The 27,676-nt window shown below is 58.5% G+C and overlaps 1 protein-coding gene across 1 annotated transcript; it reads left to right on the top strand.

Annotated features, from left to right (window-relative positions):
- Positions 1–294: 294 nt before the first annotated feature.
- Positions 295–27,413, top strand: SRRM3 (serine/arginine repetitive matrix 3). The gene is given in 17 exon segments (XM_039563073.1): positions 295–388; positions 8,242–8,471; positions 11,508–11,609; positions 14,951–15,085; positions 15,196–15,276; positions 15,661–15,690; positions 16,088–16,156; positions 16,444–16,479; positions 17,148–17,198; positions 17,301–17,405; positions 17,902–18,073; positions 23,651–23,707; positions 23,709–23,853; positions 23,856–23,982; positions 24,552–24,779; positions 25,038–25,175; positions 27,098–27,413. Coding segments are annotated over 16 exon segments (1,917 nt in total). The 5' UTR covers positions 295–388; positions 8,242–8,247; the 3' UTR covers positions 27,315–27,413.
- The last annotated feature ends 263 nt before the right edge of the window (positions 27,414–27,676 follow it).

The following is a 27,676-nucleotide window of genomic DNA, read 5'->3' as shown; positions in this document are numbered from 1 at the left end:
GTGTGTAGGGACGGGGTGCTCTGTGTAAGGACTGGGTGCTGTGTGTAGGGACGGGGTGCTGTGTGTAGGGACGGGGTGCTCTGTGTAAGGACGGGGCTCTCGGAGCAGCGCGGCGCGGGGGCGGTGCGGGTGCGCCCTCCGGCCGGCAGGCGGCGCTGCGGGCTGAGGCCGCTCCGTGCCCGCGGCGGCGGCGCTCTGTGTCGGGCGGCTCCGTGTGCCGGAGCTGTCCAGCACTTCAGCAGGGGCCGCGCCGGGGCCGCGCGGGAGGGGCCGCGGCCGGCGGGACCCCCGGCGCTCACCGGCATCCCCGGCACCCCCGGCACCCCCGGCACCCCCCGTGGCCAGCAGGGACCCAGCGGGGCCGGGCCCAGCGGGACGGCGGGGCGAGGTGAGGCGCGGCCGGGCCCGGGGCTGTCGGGCCGGCACCCGGCGGGGGTGAGGGGGGGGCCCGGGGGGCGGCGGGACCCCGCTGGGCACTGAGGGGAGCTCTGGGAGGTGCGGGAGGTGCGGGAGGACGAGGCCCCCCCACCCAGCCGGTGATGCTCGCTGGGGGCAGGGGGGTGAGGACCCCCAGGGATGGGGACTAGGGGTGCGTTGCTCCTCAGGGGGCTGGGAATTGGGGTCTCCAAAGCGACATGGATGGAAGGGGTGGGTAAGGCGTGCATCGTATTGTGGGTTCTGGGACGGCTGGGGACCTCACCGGGAGGGGTGTGCCAGGGATGTCCCCCCGTGAGGTTAGATGCTCCTGGGGGTGTGGGATGGGGCGAGGAGTCTGGAGACGAGGTGCTTTTTGGGGCACGGGGGTCCCTTCAGGGACGTGGATGTGCTGGGGGCTCCCTGGTGCTGGGGGAGTGGCTGGGGGGGCACCCACATCCCTCTTTTCCATGCTGTGGGGAGCCAGGCTGGACTGGGACAGTGGGTGACCCTCAGCAGCAGGTTTTTGGCTGTGAAGGACGGGACAGTGCTGAGCCCTCAGCTGGTGCCTTGTGTGGTACAGGCGGGAGACGAGGCTGAGACAAGCCCCTGCCTCTGCTGCGTGGACCCCCAGGCTGTGCTGGGGAGGGTTTGGCTGATGAGATTTCAAACCCTGCGGGTGTTGCACGAGGGAAGGAGAGGGGCAAGGCTTGGCAGCGGGGAGCCACAGCAGCGACTCAACCGCTTGTCTTTTGGGAGCGTTTTGTGTTTCTCCTTCCCAGATCAGGTCTGTCCCCAGGGATGTCCAGGCAGTGCCACGCAGGGGGCTGGTGGTGAGGGGTCAGGCCATGGCTCAGGGGGAGCAGGTGGCTTTCAGAGGACACAGGTTCATTCATTCCCTCCAGAGCAAGATTTCAGACTGGATGTGTCTTGGTTTGCCTGTGTTCCCACTGCTGTAGGGGGGTCACCTGGGGGCTGGCAGCATTTGGAGGTGTCTCAGGTTGGTGAAAAATGTCAAGGACCTTCTCCAAGGGTGCAGGTGCTCATGCCCTGGTTGGTCTCCTTGCCCTGGCATGTGGATTCTTCTCTGGCAGGAGCACAGGGACACCCCTGATGGGGGGGATTTTGGGGATAGTGTTTGTGTCCAAACACACATCGTCATTTCTCTGTCCCACTGCCGGCGTGGCCTCACACAACACCACCCTCTGTGTCTCACCTGCTTTCCCTAAATTCCTCTAGCATCCCACCTGCCTCCCCTTGCCCCAGGACTCATCCTGGCAACACGTGCAGGGAACGTTGGGGGTTTTCAGAGCCAGAAGTTGGGCAGATTTTAAGGGAACCTTTGGTCCTTGGTCGCTGTTGGGAATGGCAAGCAGGGGTTTTGCCAGGCAGAGGGGTGCAGGGGTCTTGGTTGGCTTTGTCCCTGGTGCCAAGAAAATTATGCTTTTTCCCTGGACAAAGGGTCTCATGCCCCAGGGGCCAGATCCAGTTGTGGGTGGATATGTGGCAGCGGGTCCTGGAGGCTGCTTGAAGAGGAAGCAGAGGGTGCTCACCCCGTATCTCTGGGCAGGGGATGCCTGCGGGGTGCAGGTCACCCTAAGGGCTTAGTCCTTATGCTGAGGGCCTGCCGGATGTGGGGGTCCCCAGTCCCTAAAGCCCTTTCTCCTCCTCCTCCTTCCTGTCTCCCAGCTCCCGTTTTCCCCGGCCAGGTGGCCCGTGGCTTATATAACGTGCTCAAACCCCGGAATAGCTCCTCCCGTTACACAACCACCCAGGCAGCCACGGGGGGGGATGGTGAGGGGGATTCCCAGCTGGATGCTCCCCCTGCACTGGCCGTGACCCCCCTATACCTGCAGCACTCAGCCCCAGGGGTTGTTCGCTGGGATTGTGTCCCCATTGGGGAAGGTGACCTCATTGTGGCAGTCATCCCCCTGCTCCTCCATGTGCTCAATAATTGCTTTTATTTGTAGTAGACTTATTACTCCCCTTCCTCAGAGGGGTGATGGGCCTCGGGCTGACTGTGCCTCTTCCTGACTCCTTGCCCAGCAAAGCAAATGGCCCAGGTGCAAAACCTGGGGCGGCTGTTTCCCCTCTCCATCCCCATTCCTTATTTGAGCACCTCCTGTTTGGGGTAGGTCTGGCAGGGCATTCCCAAGGGGATGAGGAAAGTGTGACCAGAGGGGCACAGGGCTGGGGATCCCATAGGAAAACCCATCACCTGGATCCACTGCCTCTCCACTCGGCATGGGGGGATGTGCTCCTCCTTTCCCTCATCCCTGATTCAGGAATGGGGTCACCGCATGGGTCCTGGGGCTGCTTCCTATCGTGGTGTGACCCCTTTCCCACCAGCTCTTCTCCAGCCAGAGCTGAGAATGGAGCTTCTCAACAGCCAACAACCCAAGGGGTTCAGGCTGGGGGGGCTTCAGCCACGGCATTTTGGGGATGGGGGTAACTCCTGGCTCCTCACCCTCCATTGTGCCTTTTTCTCTGGATCTTCTCCAGGGGATCTCTGTGCCCACACCCCTGTGTGATGCTTGTCTGGTGGGGGGCCAGTCCCCAAGCTTGGCTCCCCCATCCCTACATCCCCAAGCCAGGAAGGAGCCCAGTTGCTTAGCAACTGTTTAGCTTCTCCACCAGCCTACTCATCTATTTTAAAATATATATATATATATTTTTATATATGTATATATATATCTGCACAGACGTAGGTATGCACAAGCAGCTGCAGCTCCTGACCCCCTAGCCAGCATCCATATATTCTTTACTAATTGCTTTAAAGTCTGTGAGGTGTCAAATTTTGCTCGGGCAGCTGTAGAAAAGGATGGCCCGGGCTTGGGAAAACGGGTGGAAGCACTGCAAGGGCTGTCACCAGCCCCTTCCCACTGCCCCTTCCCACGGGCATCGTCCCTGTGGCTTGGGACTGGAGGACAGCACTAACAAGCCCTGGAATGGCTGCACTTTTAAAGCTAGATTTGCCTTTTTTCCTTATTCTTGAAGGTCTGACTCATGGTTTTTGGCACTGGAAGGCAGCTCTGGAGAAGGTCAGCCCAATTAATGGCAGCAACCCCGGACTTTTCCTCCTTGTAACTCCAGCTGGGTGTTTAGAGGAGGCCGACTGCCTGGCCTCCTCTAAATAATATAAAAACATAAAAAATATGTTCTGGCATATTTTGTGTCCTGAAAAAAAAGATCTTCTCCAAGTGTCACCACGGCACAGACAGGGAGCAGCCTGGGATGGGGCTGTACGTGCTTGGGGACAGGGTTATGGTTTCAGTTGGTGGTGGTATGTCCTGATGAGATCCCAACAGGCAGGAGAACATGGGTACCACCCCTCTGAGCTTCTCTGGAGTGACTGGAGCATCCTCATCTCATCCGGGCTGTTCCTGGCGTGTTGGGGCCGAGCTCTGGCACGCTCAGTGCATGAGTGGTCCAGGGAGCCGCCGTGCTGGGCTCGCTGCCCACATCCCGTGCCCGCATCCCGGCACGCGGGCGCTCACGGCCGCCCCGGCTGGTGCAGCTGGATGTGGCGAGAATTAATGGAGCACCAGCCGGAGGCGGCTTTAATTAGCACCGAGGCACGGGGAGGGGGCAGGATGCCCGGGGACCGCTGCGGCCTTTCCCCAGCGAGAGAGAGATGCCGGGAGAGCATCCAGGCACCCGGGAGAGCATCCAGGCACTGCCGGCCCCCCCCGCTGCCATCCCCGCTCCCCCCGGGACGCGGCTCCATCCGCAGTACGGCGGCAGGGCCCTGCGGCGGCGGCTGCTCAGCGCCGGGGGCTGCGGGCATGGCCCGGGGGCTGAGCGGGACCAAGGGGGGATTTCAGCAGAGCCGGCTGGGAAGGGGCTTGTTCTGGGCTGGGAAGTAAAAAGGCCAAAGCAGTTTGGTGAAATAACACTCTTTTCCCCATCATTTTGCTTCTTTCTTTTCGGGCTGGAGTTCTGAACCCGTGAGCTGGACAAAGCCCAGGTGGGACAGCCCCAGGGCTGGGACATGGGGACGGTGACATCCTGGGGCCACCCCACTCCAGCCCACAGGGAGTGAGCTCTGTTCACAGCTTGGCTGGAAACCAGCAGCCCCAAAATCTGGCAGGATGGCGGGGCTGAGCCTTGCACTCCAAGCTGGCAGGGTCTGGCCTGGCTGTGTGACAGGGGCACAGCACAGAGTGTCCGTCCTTCTGTCTGTCCTGGCAGTCACCGAGCTGGCACTGTGGGTGCCCAGGTCCTCCACACCTTGGGTGTGATTTAGCATGGCTGGGAAGGGAGGGAGAGACCCAGGCATGGGATGGAGGATGGTGGTGGAGGGTGAGGAGGAGGAGAATAGAAAATAGGGATGAAGATGGAAGATGGGGATGAGGAGAGTGGAGAATAGGGATGAGGATGGTGAATGGGGATGAGAATGGTGGATGGGGATGGAGAATGGGGATGAGGATGGTGGATGGGGATGAGGAGGAGGAAGGGGATGAGGGGGAGGATGGGGGATGAGGAGGAGGATGGAATTTGGGGATGAAAGTGAAGATAGGGATGGAGGATGAGGATGGAGGATGGGGCATCTCTGAACACTTCCAAAAGCTCTAATCTAGGCATCAGAAAGCACCTGCAATCTGAAAAGCTGGATTGACCTCCCCAAGGCCCAAGGTGGCACGTGGGAGGAGGATCAGCATCCCAAAACACATGGGCGAATGCCTGGTTAATATGGGAAGAGAGGGATTTGCTCAGAAGTCTCCAGCCCATGGTGCCAGGGGGTTTGAGCCCTCCTGGGTGGCAGTAAGGGAATTTAGGAGGTGGGAATGAATGCCAGCAACTGTCTCCAGCTACATCCTGCAGCCTTTGGGAGTCTATGGAGACACAGAGCTCTCCCCAGGATGTCTCCTCTCCCTCTGGGCGAGGCAGCCGGGCAGCGGCTGCCAGTGATTGATGTTTTGTGGGTAATTACTGCAGATAATGAAATATTTAACCATCATCTTTATTATCGGGGTAGTGCTGAGCCAGGCAGGAAACCACTGCTGTTTGGACAGGGCTGTGCTGGGGGGTTTGGTGCTGGTTTTGGTGCTGGCAGAGCCGGGTGGTCCCTGTGTGGCGGCCGATGGATTGAGGTTGTGGTGGTGGCAGCCACTCTGTGTCTCTGAGCTGTCCCTTGTGGGTGCAGGGCATCGCTGGGGTTCTCCTTGCAGGGCAGGGAGAGCACAGACCCAGCTGGGGAGCATGGGCTCCCTCTGTCCTTGTCCCCATTGTCACCAGCAGTGTAGGGCTGGCTCTGTTTGGCACCCAGGGATTTTGCCTGGGGCCCCTTTGGAGAGCTGGGGGAGGGTTGTGGCTGGGTTTTTCCCATTCCTTTGTTTCCCTGCCCGTGCTGTGGCTGAGGCAAGGGGCTGGTGGCAGCTCCCATGGTGGATATTGCTCAGGGCTGAGAGGCCACTGGGATGTCCATCCCCAGTCTGGGTCCACCTTCCTGGCCCTAGGTGCAAGGGGGATTTCACCAGCTCCATCCTTTTCATGGAAACAGGGAGCATTTCCTGGCAGATCTGCACACCTCCCCCACCATGCAGCCTTCTCCCACAGGTACTGATCCAGCTGCCAGTTTATCTCCATCTACCTGCCCAGCTCTGTATCCCACACACTCTCAAGGTTTCTCAGCAATGAATTTATCCACTGCTGGGCTCAGGATAAAATGAATTCCCACTGGGGACAAGCAAGCAGAGGCTGCTGCAGGAAACATCCTCTCCTTTCCCCTCTCCTTCCCTGAGCCCCTCTCTGGGGGAAGGTTTCTAAGTGGGGAGTTTCCCCCTTTCCCTAATTTCCTTCCAGGTTTTTGGCTTCATGTCCTGATGGGAGAAAGAGGGAGAGGAGCCCCCAAGGCAGGTTTTCCTGCAGCATCTCTCTGGAGCCACCCTGGGATATGGAGGGGGCTGGGTTCAGGGTGAGCAGGGCTGTGGGGTGTCATGGGGTTTGAAATGTGGATGCTGCAGGCAGGGGGGGACCGAGGGATCCTCCAGGAGCAGGGATGAGCATCCAGGAGTGCAGAGCCCTGGCTGGCTCCTGCTACACCAGCAGGATCTCCCCTGTTCCTCTGCAGAAATAAAGGCTGCTGGCTCCTCTCTGCGTGGTAGTAATGAAGGGAAAAAAATGGGAAAAAAGCTTTGTAATTAAGCACTCAGCTGCTGTCCTCCCTGGGCAGGCTTGTCAGGAGATAAATGACTGTGTGGGGTGGCCAATGGCAGCGGGAAAGTCAGGGATGTCCTTTGAGGATGCTGTGGGGTGGGAGAAGCCTTCTGGCCAGGTTGGGATCCCCACCACACCAGGGAGGGCTCCAAGGTGTTTCCTCTCCTCAAATAGCAAAGAAACATGGCCAAAGCCCCTCGTGGGTGATGTGCATTCTGACCCTGGCTCTGTCCCAACTGACATAGCCATGGAAAGCTCTGAATTGCCTGGTGTTCTGGTGGAATGGCACACTGGGAATGGCAAAACTTTCCTGGGCTCGAAACAGTGCGGATCAGTCCATGGTCCATCTGCCCTTCATGCCTCTACTGGGCTTAGGGATCCCTCCTCCCCTTGGCCAGTGTTTGCCCCATCCTCCATGGGCAGCGTATGGATTGGCTGCTTCCCACATAGGAGATGACGTGCAGCCAACACCCATCCTTGGAAAAGCCTCTCCAGCAGGATCCCTGGGATAGAAACACCTCAGAGAAGTGGCTTCTGGCAGAAGCTGCATCTCCAAGCCCAAATCCAGCTTGGAGAGTGAGGCAGGATGCTCTGCCTTTACTCCTGGTCGTTTCTCTTTGTGTAAAACCCCTGTAAAGCCCAGGTGGTGCCTCTGCAGCCTGGTGAAGCTGGTGGTTAAGGCAGCAGCTCTCCAGTGGGAGCATCCCATGCTCGGGAGAAGGCTGGAGTGCTGGGCAGAGGCGCTGGGGCATGGCAAGACAACAGGGACAGTGAGGAATGGGTGCTCAGCCATGCGCAGATGGCCTGAGGGCGCTGAGACAGGGCTGTGTCTGTCTGGTTGATCCAGGAGATTTGGGAGCATCTCCTCCCTCAGGCTCGGGGAGCATCAGCCGGAGCCTCAGCATGGCAGTGCTGCTCGGGAATGGTTGTCCTCTTCCGAGGGGTTATTTTTGGAGCAAAGTGAGGACACACTGACGGTGGTGGTGGAAAGAGGAGGCAGAGACACGTGAAGGTGAAGGAGCAAGGAGAAGGCAGCGGGGCAGAAGCTGGTGGGGATCCTCATCTCCCCTTGCAGCCCGCACTGGGCCACGGCAGAGGGTTCCAGGTCATGGCCCAAGGGCATCAGTAGGTGTTTGCTGCCTGAGCCAGACATCAGGATGTCCCACCACTGCAACCAAACGGGCCAGTGCAGCTGGGAAATGCAAGGGGATATCTGAGGTCTTTGTGTCCATTCCCCTGCTGATGGGGACAGTGTCCCTAGAGGACTGTGAGGATGGATGCCTGCCCCTGCTCCAAACCCCCAGTGGCTGACAACGGGGTCCATGGGGCTGGGAGGGACCCCTGCCCACCTGTCCTGCTGCTGCTGTATAGTCCTGGCTCCCACAGACCCACACTTGGCCAGGTTTTTCCGGTATGAGGCTGGAGCAGAGCGTCCTCCTCTCTTTCCTGGGAGCTAGCCCTCTTAGCATGGTGATGGGAGTACCCACAGCCTTGCTTTGAGGATGAGGAAACTGAAGCAAGGTGCAGGGAGATCTCCCAGTCACTGTCCCCACCAACCTGCTTTCAAGACTGATTTTACCTTCAGGTCCTTAAAAGGTCTCCTCGTTGTCATGGGGTGAGAGGAGAACCAGGGCAGGGACTGACCCTGACTCTTTCTCTCCCTCCCAGGCGATCATGGCTCTCTACAACAATGGGGCTGATGTGCCTTCGCCCCAGGAAGCCTCCAATGGCTTCCCCCAGCCCGGTGCCTCAGGAACATGGCACAAGGGCGAGGAGGAGGTGCGGCTGGTGGAGCCCAGCATGGTGAAGAAGGCTCACCGGGAAATCCTGGACCATGAGCGCAAGCGGCGGGTGGAGCTGAAGTGCATGGAGCTGCAGGAGATGATGGAGGAGCAGGGGTGAGTGGCAGGGACATCAGGGTTGGGATCCTTCTGACCCGTTTGCACCTTGTTCTCTCCCTTTAAAAAGTACCTTGATGTGGCAAATGTCCCCATTTGGAAGTAAATCCACTTTTGGGTGAATCAAACAGCTTTGATGGGTTGGTCTGTGAAGGGAAATGCCTCCAAATAATGCAGACCTAGGAGTTCATCCACTTTCCCTGCTTGGAAGTTTGGGATCCCAGCTTGTCCTGCAGGTAAAGCTGAAGCAGGAAGGAGGAGTGAAGTTTCTCATGGTTGCACAAGTCATCAGTGCCACCTACCCTGTGCCCCACCTGCCTGGATTGTGAGATCCCAGAGGAGAGCTGTCATTCGGTCACAGGAGAGGCTGTTTTGGGGCTTCATTTTGTCCCGTCTTCCTTCTCCTCCCCAGTTTTGGGGCGATAGGACCCCCTGCCCCCATCCTGCCAATGCCATGGCCAGGCACTGCAAGCTGCTCCCCAGCCTTTGCTCTCCCCTTGGGAAACAAAGGGCTACGGAAAAACCCAAGGGGCTGAAGAACATCCCTTCCTGGGTGGGCAGGAGGGACTGGGGGGCCAGAAAGGAGACCCCGCCATCCCTGCCAGCCATGGCTGTGCTGTCTCTGGCAGCAGCCAAACATCCTGATCCCTCTGACAGCTCTCTAAAACCTGATGGGTGGAGCAAATTCTTCGGCACACTTGGGTAGACGGGGACTGGTATCAGCTGGGAGCTGGGGAGAAGGAAAATGGATTGAGGGAAGGCTTCGCCAAGGCTTTCATTAAGAGTGCAAGCGTGACCTAGAATTAAATTGTCTCACACAGACTGGAATAATGATTGTGCCTAATTTGTCATTATGGAAATAAATAAGGCTGACCTGGCACTTTGGGGAGCCCAGAGCCTCCTGTCGGGTTCCCGAGCTCTAGTAGGGATCTTACTACTGGTAGTATCATTACTGCAATGGGTAATAGCAACACTGCAACCAGGATTGTTGTTATTGCTATAATTGCTTTGCTGTTATTAAGGCTATTAATAACACTGATGATGGCGATACGCCAAAATGATAATATAATTAGAGTAATAATCTTGGTCAACCTTCTTAATCCTCCGCCTGCTCTTCCCCTCCACACAGGGGCTTTCCAGCGGAGGTTCCATGAGAAGGGATTTGCACCCCTGAGGTTTCTGCCTCGACCAGGGGCAGCCTCCTGGCCATGGCCTTGGGGGAGTTGTTGATGAGGGCAGACCCCCAGGATGGATGTGAGTGTCAGCAGAGGGGGTTCTGCAGGGATTTTAGCACTCCCTTGTTTCCTTAAAGGCGGATGGCCCCTCCTGCCTGCTCTGTAGCTCGCTCCAGGCTGCCTGCAGCGTTATTCCCTGCCTGCAGGCTGGATTCCTTGTCCAGAAAAGAAGTGTCAGCAAATTTTCTTTCTTTCCCAAATCCATTCTGCATGTTAAATGCAAAAGGAAACCCCCTCCAGCGGGGTTATAAGCAGCACCAGGGGAACGCAGGAAGGAAAGGGCTGGTGCTGCTCCTGCCTCCATCCCTGGATGTGGTGGGGAGTTCCTTGCCTTGGCCTTCCCCCACAGATTTGCTAATGGCCCAGCCGCAGTGGCCCATCTGTCGCCTCCTGTTTGCCCTCATGTCCCCTCTCCAAGAGCATTGGCCATGTTCTTAATATGCTGCAGCAAATGCTCATCTCGGGCAGACATCTTCCTGCTGCTGTGGGCTGGCTGATGTCCATGGGATGGCCAGGGCCGGCAGCTCCATCCTTGTGGGGTGGCCACTCTGCCCAGCTGGGTGCACTGCCATCAAGGGAATGGAGCAGAGCAGCATTTGGGGGTGCTGCCCTGGTTTTGAGGTGCTGCCTCCATGCCCTGTTATCAGCCTTCCTTCTGTGTGGAGTCTGGCTGGGGAACTAATGAGAGCCTTTCAGTGCAAATGAGTTCATTAATATTAATTCCCCTCTCCTCGCTGTTTCCCTGCATGGACACTGCAAGGGGGGTTGGTGATGCCACGTGCCTCTCTGCACCCAGGGCACCCAGGGGCACCCAGAGCGCTGCAAGGGGCATCACTGTCCCCAGCACGGGCTGTGTGAAGTGACAGCCTTGGGGGCCACAGGGCTAGGCCTGTCTGTGACATCCAGTTTTCTGAGCTCGTGACAGCGATGCTGATGGGATGTGATGGAAAGGGTGGGCCATGAGCAGCCCCTGTAGAGGCTGTGGGTGAGGGCAGGGACACACACACAGAGTCCGACTCCTTCCATCCTAGTGTGGCAGCAAGGTGGTGTCATGGAGTCCCTCTCCCTTCACCCTCTCCCCTGGGATGATGCCAAGAGCATCATGTCTCCACCACATCCCTCTGTTGGGATGTTTTTAGTCAAGGAAAATGCTCAGGTGCCCTTGTGCAGCCACGGGATGTGGCACAGGACCACCTGCCTGCCCAGGGCTGTCACCTGTCCCTTCCCAGGGACACCTCGGGGACGGCGGGAGCACTGTGGTTTGCAGTGGCTGTTCTCAGATGCCAGGACACAGTGATTAGTGCCTCTTGTTAATAACCCTGCAGCTGCCTGAGTCAGCACTCGGCGTTAGTGCAGAGCTGGCACGGCTGCCGGGCTCCGGAGCATCATGGGGACAAGCAGGGGGAGCTCGTGATGGGACAGAGATGCTGGGAGTGAACCCCGGAATCAGCAGCTGCAATGGTGACACTGCCAAGTTTGGTGGGGACTTGCCCCAAAGCCTGGGCAGTCACAGGGAATGGCAACCTCATGGTCATCCTTTTCTTTTCACCCTTCCTGAGGTCCCTTCCTCTGCCAAGCACTTCTGGGAGAAGCAGACAGGAGAAAGGAGGGCATAGAGAGTGGTGGCAGGGGACTGAGCAGAGCTCCTGCTGTCCTCCAGGCCCCTGTCACCATGTCACCACTCCTTTTGACTGGCCCCTTAGGCCACGTGTCGCTCCCAAAGGTATAGAAGTCCTCAGCAGGTCCATGGGAAGCCCATGTTCCAATCACAGCAGCCCAGACCATGTCTTTGCCCATCCAGGTACTCCGAAGAGGAGATCCGGCAGAAAGTGGGGACCTTTCGGCAAATGCTGATGGAGAAGGAAGGTGTGCTCACCAGGGAGGACCAGCACGGGCGCCAAATGTAAGTCAGGCGGCTTCCAGTTGGTCCCTCTGTGCGTCTCATCCCAGAGAGGCACATCCTGGATTGCCTGAGTATCAATGGGTGGATGAGGGTATGTCTAGGCCTGACTGGGTAGGTGGATCTACAAGAAGAGGGTGTAGAGAGCATGGATGGATGGATGGTTGTTGGATGTGAGTCAATGTTTGATTTGATGGTTGGGTGGTTGGTTGATTGGATGGTTTGTTGGTTGATTTGATAGTTGGTTGGTTGTTGGTTGGTTCAGTCAGCTGGAGGCAGGATTTGCCCCTCTGAGGCAGTATCCTACCTCTGGAGAGCTTAAAGGTTATCCTGCACTGGCCATTTGGAGACCTCTGGGTGCTGTGCAGAGGCCAGCATTGCAATGCTCCTGTCCCAGATGAGGAAACCCAAGTGCAGAAGGTCTCAGTGCTTGGCTCGCCCCAGCCAGGGGCAGGGACCCCATGCAAGAAGCTTCTCCAAGGAGCTCCTGCACTGTTCCTCTGTTTCTAATCACTCCTCACAGTGATTGTGCCTGGTCCTAGGGGGCTGCATCTGCCCTGGAAGGGGACTTAGGGCTCAAGTTTGGTGTCCAAAGCAGCCCAGCTCCTGCTGGGGACACGCCAGTTGCTGCTCCTGCCCTGCACAGGACTGTCCCCAGCCTCAACAAGGTCCACTCCAGCTCGATGGTGATTTATCAGTGCAATGCTTAATGGCCCAGGCAGCATGGCTGGCCCGGCGTGCACCATCCATCAGCCTGGAAACCAGGTCACTTGGGACAGGAATAGAGCTGCAGGTTCACTGAATATTAATGCTTCATTAGGGTCAGGAAATCAGGGCGAAGAGGGAGGCAGGGAAGCCGTGGCAGCAGGGAGAGCCTTCCTCACACCACTCTGCTGGCACGCCAGGCAGGGAGGGACTCAGGGACATGGCTTGGGCACATGGATGGGGCACATGGGCTTGGGACAGCATGAAACATTCAGGATCCTCCTCCAGGCAGGAAAAAACACAAGGCATGGGGAAAACCAACCTGCCCAGGTCACTGAGCATCATGCCTGAGGTGTTAACAAGTGGCCTTTGCTGGTGGGGGCAGGAGTCATCTCCAGGGCATCTTCCTGGCAGTCTCGTTAGGGCCAGCACTGTAACAAGCACATGGGGAAGCCAAAGGTGCCTTAAGGTTACCCAGGCAGCCCTGGCTGTCACCTTTACAGGCTTGGTTTTGCAAAACGAAGGGTAATCATTAAAGATTAGCCCCAGGGCTATAAATAATAGTGCTGAGCTGGAAGGAGCAGTCTCACAGCAAAGGATTGCTCGGAGGAGAGCAAAGCCGGAGGCACTTGAGGAAGCTGGTAGGAGCTGGGTCCAAAGGAGCTGGCTCTTCAAGCAGCACGGATCTCAGCTGCTGGAGGATGTCCTGCGTGCCAAAGGTCTGTGCTGCATGAAGAGGCTGAACAAGAGGGTTAAATAAGCTTTAAATAAAGAGCATCGGCGCTTGTGGCGGCTGGGAGAGTGCTCAGCAGAACATCTCGTGGGCTGGTCCTGCTCCAGCACCGCTCTGGGCTTTTACCACTCGGTCCTTAGCTGCCGGGATTGTGAGTCTGAACCAGCTGGTCCTGTTTCAAAGCCAGTGTGAGAGCTCAGCATCATCTGCATAACTCCCCAGGGCAAACTGAGGCGTGGAGCAGAGCTGTGACCACCTGAGTCCCCGGCTTTGCTCTTTGTGCTCTCCCAGCTCCCGTCTCCGTGTGCACAGCTCGGTACAGCCTGGTCCCCAAGGAGAAGGGCTTGATGGACAGGCTGGTGGGATTGCAGACAAAGGCGAGTGTGTGCTGGGCAGGGAGGGATAATTGGAACAGCACAAGGCTGGTCTTGAGCTGCTGAGCACAGCTAATGGGTGAGATGCTGGCAGCAGGCTCTAGTGTGGAGCACTGCCTGCTCACGGAGCAGAAACACACGCAGGGAATTATCCCCGCTCACTTCTCTCTTTGCCTCTTTCTCCCCCTTCCCATGGTAGGGTGGGTGGTTGAAAGGCTGTTCCGACCCTTGGGACATGGCCAAAGCAGAAGTCACTTGGAGAGGACCCAGAAAGCCATGGCTGTGGCACAGCAGGGAGCCCGAAACCCGCTTGAGCGATCGTCCGTGGTTAGGGGGAGGGTGTCTCGTGTGTAGTTTCGGTCCAAGACATTTCTAATTAGGTTAAACAGCCCATGGGCTGCCTGTGGCCAAGGATGCCAACACGTGCCACTGTCAGCTCTGCAGTCTGGGACTGGGAGCTTCGCTTTGCTCAGGCACTGGCCAGGCTGCCAAGGGACTGATCCTGTGGGGCTGCATTTCTCCACCAGCGTTGCTGACTGCTCGCCTCAGGGCTGGGAAGGGCAGAGGAGCCCACATCAGATTTCTGAGAGCAAATCTCCCTTGGGAAGCAAGCACCTGGGCTGGTGTGGTGCTGTGCACCCTCCGAGCCTGTCCCCATCTGTTAAGTTTCCCTCCAGAGCACCTGGATGTCCTTGTCCCTCCATGGGTGAGATGTCCTACATCCCCCAAGAGCAAATAAGAGGCTCCCCATGGGGTTTGCTCCTGGGGCTGATGGCAGAGAAGGACCAGGGAGGTGAGGGCAGCAGGGAGAGGTTGGGCAGGGACTCCTGAGACTGTCCTAGTCCAGCTGCCAGGCCTCTGCCAAGCCCTGCCCACAGCCCCGGTAGTCAATGGCAACCTCATGCCGGTTTCCATGGCAGTTGGAAAAATTAATGCTGATGAAGTCACTCAGGAGAGAGAGGAGACCCTGATGGCCCTAGGCATGATGTCCCCCCACCCCTTCTTCACCTGGCCCCTAGGAGGGACACTGACCATTACCTGCCTGAAGCTCCAGTGCTGGGCTGGTGGCACCGTGCAGTGCTGGCCTCAAAGCCAAGGACATCCTGAGCAGTTCCCACCTAAATTTCCTGCTCTTCTGCCAGCTCCTCTCACTCTTATCCAGCCCTGCCACCCACCTAGGCTGACCCAGCCTCCTGCTCAGCCCCAGCACTTGAGCAAAGCCAGAAGGGGCTCGAATGAGGCTTAGGCTGGACCCTGTGGGGAGATGGTGGCCCGAGTCTCACGGTGTCCGTGTGCCAGCCTAGTGGGGATCTCTGCAGGGATTGGAGCCACAGGAAGACCCTGAGCAGACCTGCACCCTGGCACTTTGCTGTGTGTGGACATCAAGGGACATGACCAAGGTCCCCTGGGGATGTTGTGGCAGAGGGAATGTCCCCCAGCCCCTGTAGCTGCATTGGGGCTGCCCCAGCTGCTCTGGTGGGAGACAGGGAACGGGGATCCCCAAATGAATCCTGTGCTTCCTCCTTTGGCAGTGTGATAGAAAACCACCGCGGGGCGGATGGGGAGGAGTACGCGGTGGAGTATCCCGACTACGGAGAGGGCTGCCTGCTGCAGTGCGACTGCTCGGCCGAGTGCTACCGCGAGGACAGCGGCCACCGCGAGTACAGGTGTGCACAGATTTTGGGGACCTGCTGTGTGCAGGGTCCCCATCCAGGGACACAGAGGCCAGGGGCCTGTCCCTTCTTCTTTGCCCAACCCTGTCTGCTGTCTCCCACAGGCTGAAAAGACGCTCGAGCAGCTCCACTTCTCCTCCACCCAAGAAGAAAAAGAAGAAGAAATCGGGTCACCGCCGGAGCCGGTGAGTCCCTGGCTGTCCCTGCGCTGTCCCCTCTCTCTGGAGGGCAGCTCAGCTCCCAGCTCAGCCTTTCCCCAGGCCTTGGAGGGGCAAGTCACTCCACTTTGGGGGGCAGTACATCCCTGAATGTGCACCCTTAGGAGGTGCAATGCATCTGCATGTACTGATACTGCAACACGCACACGTGTGTGCACACCCCCACTGCATGCACTGCTGGGACCTTGCCTGGTCCATGTGGGAAAGGAGCTCGCTGCCACAGGGCACAGCACCAGGCAGGATATGGCTTTGTGAAGGGTCCATCTACCCACAACCTCACCACTTAGCACTGGCTGTTTGGGCAGGATGCTGTCCCTAATGTCCCTTTCTTCTCTGCCTTTCCCATGGCAGCAAAAAGAGGAAACCCGGCTCAGAGCGCAGGTGAGTGACCACTGGGCTGGGTGGGCTGCAGGGTCCCCTCTGGGCTTGCAAGGCCACTGAGCACAGACTGGCTTCTACCACCCACTGAAATCCCGCTGGGAATTGGCCACCTTGTCTCCTGCTGGAGGCTGTGGAGCCCACGAGGTGGCAATGAGACACAGCAGGATTTGGGCATTCCAGAATTGAAGGCAGCCAGAGCCCTTCTGCCAAAAGTCCCTTTCTGTCCCCCAGCCCAAATCCCCCAGGAAATAACTGCCATGTGATGTTCGTGCATCCCATGGGGTGGTCCAGGGAAAGCAATGTGACTGGGGGTGGCGGGACCAGACTCCCCTGGGCCAGGGGGAAGAGGCTGGGGAGTCCCTCGCTCCCTGCTCAAGGGCACCCACTTCCCCTCTAGCTGTGACAGCTCTTCACCCATCCGAAAGGAAAAGAAAAAGAAGACTGGAAAGAAACACAGACGTGACAGGTAGGATGGACATGACAGCAGGCTGGGGACAGCAGGGGTGATGGGGGATGGTGGGGCAGGTTGGGACTGCTCAGGCCCTTGGGCTGGGGTGGGATTTAGACATGGATAGTGACGGAAGTTCATGGGGCCATCACCTCCTTACAGCCACTGTCACCTGCCCCATCCAGTGGCCCACCTCGGGGCCATCCCCCTGTCCTTCTCGTCATCTCTGGACACTGCCCAGCCTTTGCTCCCTGCTGGCCAGATCAGTGTGTCTCCTTCATCTCTGCCTCCTCTTCATCCCTTAGGTCTGAATCGGGGTCACGAAAAAAGAGAAGACACAGGTAAGAGTGACAGCTGCCAGGAGCCACCCCACTGCCACCAGCTGCCAGCTTCCCCTGCCAGGGACCCCCTGTGTCCTGCCCTCCTGCTGTCCCCCTCCCCTCTGCCCATCATGATGGACCCCCTCATCCCACAGCTGGATGCTGCTGGGTGTCCTCCTCCCTTGGACGTGGCAGAGGGCCACTCTGGCTGACTGTGGAGTCCCACATGGCCCTGAATGTCCCCCAGGGGAGAAGGGGGGACCCCAGGCAGCCGTGGCCAGGGCAAACCTTGACTGTTGCCCTGCTCTGCAGATGCCCTCTGCCCATTTTAGGGTGAAAGAAGTGAAAAACAGACAAAGGGTGCCAGAGAGGGCGCAGGGCAAAGCAAGTGTGTGTGGGGGGGGTGACAATGGGCCCGAGCCCTGAGGATGCTGAGCAGAGCCAGTACCCCCCTTCCCACTGCCACTCCCTCCTGCCTGGCCTCACCAACCTGCACCTGACCCCACAGTCCCCCCCAAAGCCATCTGGGATCCCCGCCGCGCTTTGAACCTCAATGCAGCCCAGCTCCAGACCAGGCAGGTCCTTCCCCTCGCTCCTCCCGCAGCCTCGGTGCCTCTGGGGGGGCTGGGAAAGCCACCCCCAGGTGCTGCCCCCGCTCCCACGTCTGCAGCTTTCGGCTCTTCCCGCAGGTCCCGAAGCCCCAAGAACAAACGGAAAGAGAAAAACAAAGAGCGCAAGAGGTGAGGGGCCGCGCTGGCGGGGGGAGCGGGGCTCTCTGTGCCCCTGGGTGTCCCCCGCGGCGGCTCAGCCTGTCCCTCGGCCCCCGGCCGCCCTCTCCGCAGGTCCCGCAGTGAGTCCCCGGCCTGGCGCTCGCACCGCCGCAGCTCCTGCAGCTCCCACAGCGCCTCGCTCTCCTCCGACGACAGCGGCTCGAAACCCCCCGGCAGGTAGGGACAGTCCGGGACCCCCGTCCCCACCACCGCAACAGCCCCCAGCCTCCGCAGTGGGACCCTGTGGGGTAGAGGACAGGGACAGAGATGTCCTTGTGATGGACACCCTAATGTGGTGGAGGGCGGGGAGGTGGGAGGCGGAGGAGTCCCAGCGATGGGGACCTTGGAGGATGGAGGGCAGGAAGTGGGTGGCAGAGGTGTCCCAGGGTTTGGGACCCCGGGGGATGGAGGGCAGAGGCAGGTGGCAGAGGTGTCCCTGAGATAGGTATAGAGGGGAGTGGGATGGTGCTGCAGCACCTCTGCAGGGTTTGGGAACATGGTCCCCAGACGGGGTTCAATTTTTAGCTAAAGAAAGCACAAAGAGCCACTTCTAACCCCATTTCTGGCCTCGGCAAAACCTGGGCTGCAGCCGGCGGCTCTGCCGGAGCCGGGCCAAGGGTGGGGCCGGGCTCGGGGCCGGAGATGCCGGCACTGACGGTGCGGTTCCCCTCAGGCTGAGCCCCAAGCGCCGGCAGGATGGCCCCAAGGGCAGCAGCGCCCGCTCCAGCCGCAGCCCGTCCTCCCCCTCGCCCCAGCGCTCGGCCTCGCCGCACCAGAACGGGCACAAGGGCAGCGCCCAGAACGGCCGCCACAGCCACGGCGCCCCGCTCCCGGAGCCCTCGGATGTACGTAGGCTTTTCTTGGATCACTCTTCGCTTCCCTCCCCTCCTCCCTCCACAGGACTGCCCCCTTGCTCTCCTCTCCCTTCCTTCCCCACTCGCTCGGCTCCCCGCCCTGCCCAGCCGGAGCACACGGGGGAGATGTGGGGTGCGGGTTGCACCCTCCCAGCACTCACCAACCCCGCGCTGGGTGCGCGGTCTCCCTGGGGGAGCCAGACCATCACCTCAAGGCAGGGATCAGGGCAGCCAACAGGTCATCCCTCCCCCAAAGCCACAGGTCGCCCTGCGGATGTCGCCCCCCCGGGATGATGGCTTGGCAGGCCAGCATCACCTGCCAGGGTCACCACGGGGCTCAGCAGCCCCCTGAGATTGATCCCAGACAGCCAAGAAATGGGAAAAGCAGGAAAATTCTTGTTTCCCCACCAACCCCAACTCTCCCTAGTGCCAGGGGGCCAGCACCAGTGCTGAGGACCCCAACACCCGGTCTGGCCAAATTAGGGTTTGGAGGGGATTTGATGCTGGATGCTCAGATTTTAGGATTTTGAGGTCTCCGTGGCAGGTGACATTGGAGCTGAGCATCCCCAGCTCTGCCTCAGCATCCCAAGGGTCTTGGTGAAACCTGGGGGGCTGCTCCCTTGCTGGGTGGGGCAGAGCCCTAACCCAGTGGACCCAGGGGGCCAGCCCCAGTTTAACCAGTGCTGGGATGATGAGGAGCCTGCTTTGGCTAATGGGGGGCTGGAGGCAGTGCTGAGTGAAGGCAGGGCACTGCAGAACTCCACCGATGGGGCCCACGCAGGTCCCCACTTGCCTCAGACTTTATTCCCACAGCTGAGGTCCTGCAGGGATGCTCCTGGGCTGAGAGCACCCAACACTGACACCCCAACACCTGCAGGGCCTGGGACACCCTGGAAAACGGGGCCAGGACCCCCCCAAACCCACATCCACGTCCCCTTCACCTTCCCCAGCCCAGCACCCCCCAGCAGCACCCAGCACCCTGCCCACCTCTCGGGGCACCTCTCTGCTTTCTTCTTTCCTGTGGTTTTGGCTGGGGCGTGGGGGGGTTCGGGTGCCGAGGCGCCGCCCCCCAGGCGCCCGGCTCGCCCCGCTCTCCCCCTGCCCACCCCAGCATCGCCGCCGAGCTCCCTTGGCTCCCCGGCACCAGCGGGACTTTTCTCCAACAACTTTCTCTCTCTCTCTCTCTCTTTCTCTCTCTTCTTTCTCTCTCTGGTTTCTATTTTTTATTTTTTTTTCTTTTTAATCCCATCTGTGTTTTTCTTTAGCCTCCCATTTGAAAAAAACCCAAACGGTAATATACACTTCCATTTCTTGCTCAGCAGAAGCAGGGAAGAGGGGGAGGGAAGGGCAATGAAACGTGCTTTTTTTTCCCTGCCCCCTTGTTTTAGTTTCCTTTCTCATGATTTCTTTTCTTTTCCCTTGTGATGTACAGAAATGCAAACGATATATATTTCTCTTATTTTTATTTCCCCCCACCCCGTCGTCGTCGTGTTGTTCTAGAATTTTTTGCTTTTGTGTGTGTTAATGTGGAGAAGAAAAAAAAAACCAAAAAAACCAAAAACCCTGATGTGTTTCCTAAATATTTACGACCGCTGAACATTGTATTTCCATTTTCTATATTTTGAAGAAGGAATTTAAAAGGGAAGAGAACCCAGCAGCTCTACACTGCAAAGGGAGCGAATTTTTCCTCCTCAAATTGGCAACTGCCCGGTGTCCTCAGCTGGATCCTGCTGCCGTGGGGATGGTTTTCCTCCCCGGCTGCAGGATGAGGTTATCCAAGCACCCTGTGGTCATCCTGCATCCCGACAGGATGAGTGCTGAGCATCCTTGGTACCCAGCCCCCTCCCCACCTCCTGCACACCCCCCAAAAGCTCCGGGCTCAGCCCATCCACCGGGTGAGCTGTGCCCACCCCAGCACCCCCAGAGCCGCCGGGAGCCAGGGGTGCCCCGGGGCGCTGCGCGGCGTTGCCTTCCCTTTTAAATACCCAGTCCTGTCTCCATCCATCCCTGCTGCCTTCCCAGCCTTCCTCCTGGGTCTCTCCTCCTCCTCCTCGCCCACACGCACCCTCCAGCCCCTCTCTCTCTCTCCGGTTTTCTTTGGGCCAACACAACCCAACATCCCTCGCCGTGTCCCACCTCCATCCATCGCCTTCCCTGCATGTTATCCGGGACTTTGCCATGTTGTAGAGTGACTTTTTAAGACTGAACCGCAGCCTGATCGGGTTACAGACACCAGCCAGCCACCCCCCCGCGGCCACCCCGCTCGGCGGCCGGCCGCAGCCTTTCCATTGAAAAACAAACAAACAAACAAACAATAATTCTAAAAAATAATAATAAAAATTAGAAGCTAAAGAGACCAATTTAAAAAATAATTTTAAAAATTCTAAGCAAAGCAAACGGGATTAGCCGAGGGGTCTGGATCGCCGTACTAAAGAGTCCTTGTCTTTTTCCCATTCTGCCCTCCAAATGTGGAGATTATTGTTTTCTTTTTTTATTATTGCATTCCTGTCACTGCCAATTCCGAAGGTAGGTATTTCGTCCACCTCTGCACGTTCACTTCTGCAGATGAGCCTGTTGAAAAGCACCGTAGCTTGATTTAATGTTATTTTCTCTTTCTTTCTGACTTTCTTTCTCTTTCTTTCTCACTCTCCTTCTCTGTCTCTCATTTTGTCTCTTTTTGGTGGCTATATATAATTTTTTTTTATTTGTATGGTTTTTTCCCGGTTAGCTGCAAAGCCATGCTCTTCTCTTACGTTCTTTATTTTTACTTTTTTTTTTTTGCCCTGTCCACGTAATATTTTTTTCTTTCTTCCCCCCTTTTCTCTTCCCCGTCTCCTCGTGCTGTCGGTAGAATGCATTTCTGTGTCTTTCAGCCCTCTGAATTTGTGTTCGTTTCCATTCAGAGGCCGAGCACGGCTGTTCCCTTTCAGTCCCCCATTAGTGGCCGGGTAATGAAGGCAAATACAATTAGGGAGAAATAGGGGCAGTGGCCAGGGGTAGAAGTGGGCACAGGGGGTTTTGGGGTGGATGGATGGGGCAAGGAATGAGAAATTTGGGGAGATGCGTGGGTTTAGCCCCTCTTCAGGGAGGCTGCAGTGGGGAAAGGTTTAAATCTTCCTGCCTGGAGAGAGGCAGGTCCAGGGCATCCCGGTCTGCGAGGGGCAGGGGACAGCATCCCTGCTCTGGCTGTCCCATCCCCACAAGTGCCCAGTGTGTGTTTTCCCTTTTAGGCTGAGTCTTTGCCAATTTGGGTTTATTTGGGATGCTTTTACCTTCGTTGCCTTCCTGCACTCCAGGGCAGGAGACTCCAGGGTTTGGGTGGGAGCCCTGCATCCCGCAGCCCGAGCCCACGGCATGGCCAGCCAGACCAAAAACGCCACCCTGGGAAAGAGGAAACCCTTCACTTTCTCTCTTCATCGTCCTCTTCTTCTTCTTCATCTTCTCTGCTTCAATGTTCCTCTCCTGGGATGCGGGGCTGGGCATGGGCTCCACGGATCCCCCATTCCAGGGCTGCTGCATCCCCCTGGAGCAGATCCATGTCCCCCAGTGCTTGCAGGGCAGCTGAGCAGGGCTGATCGTCACTGCCAGCCTCCCCCTCGCCGCAGCTAATTGCAACAGCAACGGATTTTTAATAAAAACCCCAAATCCCCCCATTTTGGCTCCAGCTTGCTGCTCTGTGGCTGGAGGGATTGGCTTATCCATGGGGACAAGGAGGTGATGGGTTGTGGAGCAGTCTGGGATGCTCAGGGACATGGAAACCTTGTGTCCCTTTTGCAGCATCTTCGTGGTGGTCCCCAGAATCCCAACCCTTCACCCTGCCCCTTTCTTTTTTTGGGGAGAAAAGTGGCATTTAGAACACAGTGGGATGGGTGGAGAGAGCCTCAAGGATTCACTGACTATTCATTGGTGTATTTGGGGCAAGGGGATGACGAGGAATTGGGGTTACCCGCCCTGGGCATGGTGGCACAATCCTGGAACCATCCCAATATCCCTGAACCCCCTTTGATCTCCACAGCGATGCCCTGTGCAGGATTCAGCCTTCCAGGGATTCTCAGGGACCTGGCACTGGGCTGTGGCTGGGGGAAAGGAGACCCCAAAGCTCCCTGAGCTGGGGTTTGCCAGCTCAGTCAGGACTGGTGTTGCAGGACCTGTTCCCACCTATCTTTTTGGTCTCGTGGTGTTTGCAAAGATGGGGGAAACACCCAGGCAGCGTTTGTGGCTCAGAGGAGCTCAGATACTTGGGAGCCTCAGGTCTGGGCAAAATCCCCTGAAGTCTCAGTGAGAACCTGGCTCAGGGCTTGGCCACGGTGGTGGCCCCAAGGTTTCCCCTCCCCGTAGGAGAAGTGAGTTGGTTTGTTTTATTTCTCCTCTCTCTGGCTCTGTCTCTGTCTCTCCTCCTTCTCTCGCTCTTTCTTTCTCTCTTGCATTTTTGTGAATCTAATGATGCACTTATATTGCCCCGCTTTTCCCTTCTCTTCATACCTTACCTACTAAAGGAGGAAATGCCACTTTTTTGGTAAGTGGATGTTAACCAAGAGGGACTTAAAAAAAAAAAAACATATAATGGAAAAAATAAAAAAATAAAAAAAAAAAGGAAGCAGAAAGCAAAATCTGTGTTGAGTGCTGATGAGGACTTAGCAGTTCCCTGCAGAGTCACAGCTAACAGCTCAATGCGTGTCCCAGGAAGAGCTCAGAGACATTCGTTTATCTCAGTAACGAGGACATTTGTGAAGTTTTGCTTTGTTTTTTTTTTATTTATTTTTATTATTATTTTTTAAAATTTTGATTTGATTTGGATGGTTTTTCTTCTTTCTTTTTTGTTGGTTTCTTTTATCTCGCCCCTCCGGCCCCCTCCCCTGCCTTGCCCTCCATTGTCGCTCTGTGCCGTTTTTTCCTCGTTTCTGGATTTGTTTTAAGCCGAAAGCCGTACTATCGATAAAAACTACACGTATCAGAACATATATCTCTATATATGTGCATGCCTCTGTGTGAGCAGACCCCATCACCTCCGGCCCTCTTTGGTTCGATCCCTTCCCCTCGGCTCAGTCTGATTTACTCTCCCCCACTGCCCCACCTCCCCTCCACTCATCTTTTCTTTTTTCCCCTATTTTCCTCCCTTCGTTTGGGTTTTATCCCCCTTTTCCCTTCCCCTTTCTCGGTCGGGGCGGGCGGGCACCAGGGTTTGGTTTATCCCCTCTCCAGGTGGTTTTTGTTTTGGGGGCGGGATGTTTCTTTCCCTTCGAGCTCTCCCTCCCCGACGACTTGGGGCTTTCTTGGATTTATTTTCCTCCCATCCCACCCCTTCCTTTGGGTTTTTATTACGATTTAAGTTGAGTTATATTTTTTTGGCGTTTTGCATGCGGAGGTTTGCATGACCCACGTTGTTGAGGGCGAGAGGAAGGTGCAGAGTAGCGTCTGTGTAGCCTGCCTTATGCGATGTGCATTGACGTTGTGATCTGCGCCCCCGGCCCGGCGCCCCCCGTTAAAATCCCCTTTCTCCTTCTTTCTTGTCTTCTTCCCCCCTTCCTCCTCTCCCTCCTTCTCTCTCTCTCTCTCCCCCCTTGCCAGAGGCCGGCCTCGGCGTCCCCCTCTCCGCGGGCTCACGGCAGGACGGAGCCGCCGTCCCCCCCGCACCCGGGGGGGCCGACACGGCGCCCGCAGCTCCCGGTCGCCCACGCCGGAGCGGGCCAAGCACGGCCACCGGCATCGCTCCCGCAGTGCCTCGCCGCCGTCCCGACACCGCGGCCAGAGCAAGGGGCGGCCTCCTGCTCCCGGGAGCCGCAGCCGCCGCCGCCGCTCAGCCCCGCCGGCTACAGCAGCGACTCGGAGGGCTCGGCCGGCTCCCACCCCTACCACCCGCCGGCCGGCCCCGACAGGAACCACGGCGCCCACGGCAAGAAGTAAGGGAGCGCCCGGGATGGGGTCCTGTCATCCCTGCCGGGATATGGGTGCTGGGCTGGTATGTTCGGGGTGCAGCTCCCTGCGGGCGCCTGAAATCCATCCAGGCAAAGTTGTGGGGGAACAGAGCTGGGTTGGGATGCTCAAGGGATGGGGATGGGAATAGCGATGGGATGGGGATAGCCACGGTGATGGCAATGAGGATGAGTTGGAGTTGGGAATGGAGATGGGGACAGCCACGGGGATGGTGATAGGGAAAGGATGGCCTTGGGGCTACGGATGGGGAAAGGGGAGAGCCACAGTGGGTCAGTGCTAGCACACTGTGGGAAGGGTCATCCCCGCAAGGGATTATCCCAATGCGAAGGGCAGTGCCTGGATGGCAGCATGGGATTACATGGTGCGGGATTCCCAGGCAGATGAAAGCCCTGGGCTTTACAGTCAGGGATGTAGCCCAGGCAAAAACTGGCGTCATGCAGGTGTTCCCTATGGGAACCTGGGGTCCCTGGCTGCCGTGAGGACACCCTGCCAGCCAGGACGAGGTGCGAGGCAGTGCTGGTATCTGCCTTCACAGGGTGAAGGAGCGGCACCACCGGGGCCGGCCCAACAGCAGCTCGGAGTCGTCAGCCAAGCACTCCCGGCACGCCTCGGAGCGCAGGAAGAGCCCGTCCCCCAGTCCCGGCCAGCGCAGCAGCTCCTGGAGCTCCAGCGGCTCCCTCTCCAAGTCCCGCTCCCGCTCCCGGGAGAAGAGAGCAGCACGCAGCCGCTCCCGCTCGCCCTCGCCGAAAAAGCCAGCCAGCAGGTCAGGCCCGGGGGGACAGGGGCACGGGGCACACCGCGGGTGCCAGCAGCGGGCTCACAGGGCATCGCGGCTCAGGGTGGTCCCGCCTGCCCTGGGGCTCGGGGTGTGGTAACAAGTCATTGTTGGTCACACTGGAAACGCCAGCCCCAGGTGGGAGTGTCACCCGTGCAGGGAACTGCTGTCACAAGGTGGCCCTGCGTCCCACACGGGACCCCAGCCCATTCCCTGACCCTTCTCCTCCTCCTCCCCGGGGTGTAGAGAGAAGGACAACGAGCCCCGAACACGTCACGGCGATCCCGATCCCGCCCGCGCCCGGCGCCGCTCCAGGAGCTACTCCCCCATCAGGAAGCGGAGACGTGACTCCCCCAGCTTCATGGAGCCCAGGAGGATCACCAGGTGGGTCCTGGCGTGCGGCAAAGGCTCTGCCACGGCCGCTGGCACGTCCCGGGCTGAGCTCTGCTGCCAGCTGACCCCAAAGGATGCGTGGGTGCCTGGGTGGGCGGATGGATGGGTGGATGGATCGATGGATGGATGGGTGGATGGATGGGTGGAGGGATGGATGGGTGGATGGATCGATGGATGGATGGGTGGATGGATGGGTGGAGGGATGGATGGGTGGATGGATGGATGGACGGGTGGGTGGATGGGTGGATGGATGGATGGATGGATGGACAGATGGACAGATGGATGGATGGGCACACGGATGGACAAAAGCAGATCTGTGGATGCACAGATAGCTCTGAGGATGGCTGGCTGAATCAGCTGGCCCAGACAGATGGATAATCACACTGCCTCCAATACTGTGACCTTCTGACCTCTTCCTATTTCGAGGCATGAAAACAGGAATTAATTTTAATCCGCCTGTGCGTATTCCAGCAATACGCACGTCCGCAATCACACCTCTCCTGCCCTCCAAAAGCTGGTGTCTCCTCCTTGGGATCCTATTGCCTCAGGATCCTGGGCTGTAAGACAGGCAATATTTTGTGCCAGACGAAACACTGTGTGCATATGTAGCACCTCGTTAAGATGCAGCGCTGGTGGCAGGGCCGTGCCGAGCCGAGATTACCTCCTTCCTGACCTATTTGTCTCTCCCACTATCAGCTGGGAGATCGGGGGGGCTGGATTGTCAGAAATCAGCTCTGTCTCGCTGTGGGAGGGATTTTGTTTTGCCTGGGCAAGACTGGAGTTGTCAGGAGGGAGGACAGGAGAAAGGACAGGAGGAACACTGCAGAGCCCACGGGTTAGAGCTCCCGCAGCTCTCCCTGATGGATGTCCTGGAAAGAAAATGGGCTGGGAAAACTGCTCCCAGCCCAGCCCAGGTGCCACTGGCTGGTTTTCCATCCCTCCTGCTCCATCCTGGTTTTACCAGGATGTCCCCAGGGAGGTGGCAGGGCTTGGCTGGAGAACACAGCCCATGGTCCCTGTGAGGACTGTTCATCCCATCCCCGTCACCATCCCTGGGATGGATGGGGACGGCAGACCCCACTCTGCTCGGGGTTCAGGAGGAGCAGAGCCATTTCTGTGAGGAGTAGAGGATGCTGTGGGGAGGGGGCAGCCAGGGAAACACCCCCAGTCCCGCCTGCCTGCCCCATAGCCCAGCCAGATGCTCCAGGGCTTTTCTTTGCCCTCCTGCCCTGTCCCCAGTTCCCATCACCCCCCTCCATCACGTGGTCCTCAGTGATGCCAACTTCTCCTTTTCCATTTCATCCCAAGGTCCCTCTCGGAGAGCATCGCCGCCAGCCTGGCTCCCAGGGTAACCTTCCCCCTTCCTCCTCCTCCTCTTCCTCCTCCTCTTCCTCCTGGACCCCTCTGTGTCTCCTCACACCTTAGGATGCCCTCGGCACCCAGCCGCTCTCTGGTCCCACTAACACCAGGCTGGGAGAAGGGACAAGGGGCCGACTCCTGGTGTCGCTGCCCCCTGTGTCCCCCCACCCCACTGTCCCCGTGCTCCCCGTGTCCCTCCTCATCCTCAGGCGCCAGCGGGCCGCAGCTCGCCTCCCGCTAATCCCAAACGTCTCTTTTTCAGCAGCTTTCAATCTTTGGTGTCTGGGAAACACAAAAGCCACATTAACCTGCTCACTTTCTGCCCTCGACGCTGCCTAATCCAGGACTAACACCCCGGGGGAGGGGGCCGGGGAGGAGGAACGGGATGGATGGAAGGGGAGGTGATGCCGGGTGGCCGCATCCCGGTCCGAGCCCGGCCGCCGGGATGCTTGGCTGCCCTGGGTGGATGCTTGGCCATGCCGGGGGTCCAGCACCGGACCCCCTTCCCCGAGCCATGCCGGGGGCCTGACTCAGCTTCCCTTTTCCATTTGCAGCGCCCGCAAGCGTCCCATCCCCTACTACCGGCCCAGCCCCTCGTCCTCCAGCTCGCTGAGCACCTACTCGTACAGCCGGAGCCGCAGCCGCAGCTACGACAGCTACAGCTCCAGCCGCAGCCGCAGCCGGACTCGCAGCCCCCCCAGCCGCTCCCGCAGCCCCAGCCGCAGCCCCAGCTACAACAGCCGCAGCAGCTCGGAGAGCGCCGGCTTCTGAGCCCCCCCGGCACCCGGCCGCAGCCCCCCGACAGCCCAGCTCTGCCCCCTCCATGCCACCTGCGCCCCCAGAAGGGACGGGACCACCGGGGAGGTGGAAAGGAGCCGGGGGATGCTAAGGATGGACCTGGCAGCGGGGGAAAGCACGGACGGGAACTCAAATGGGTCCTTGCGACGCCCTGGGAGGGGGCGGCTCCCCCCGCTCCGGGGTGTTTTGGGGTCGGGATGGGGAAGGGGAGGATATCTTCTTATTTCTGCGAGTGCCGGGGTGGGGCGGGGTGGGATGGGCGAGTACAGAGCGAGGGAACAAATGCTCTGCAGAGACCTTGGGCTAGTGGGTGGGGGTGGCTGGGGACACCCCTG

Source organism: Corvus cornix, chromosome 19 (assembly GCF_000738735.6).
Source record: "Corvus cornix cornix isolate S_Up_H32 chromosome 19, ASM73873v5, whole genome shotgun sequence".
In the NCBI taxonomy this organism is placed as follows: Eukaryota; Metazoa; Chordata; class Aves; order Passeriformes; family Corvidae; genus Corvus; species Corvus cornix.
This window is presented reverse-complemented; position numbering and strand designations above follow the sequence as displayed.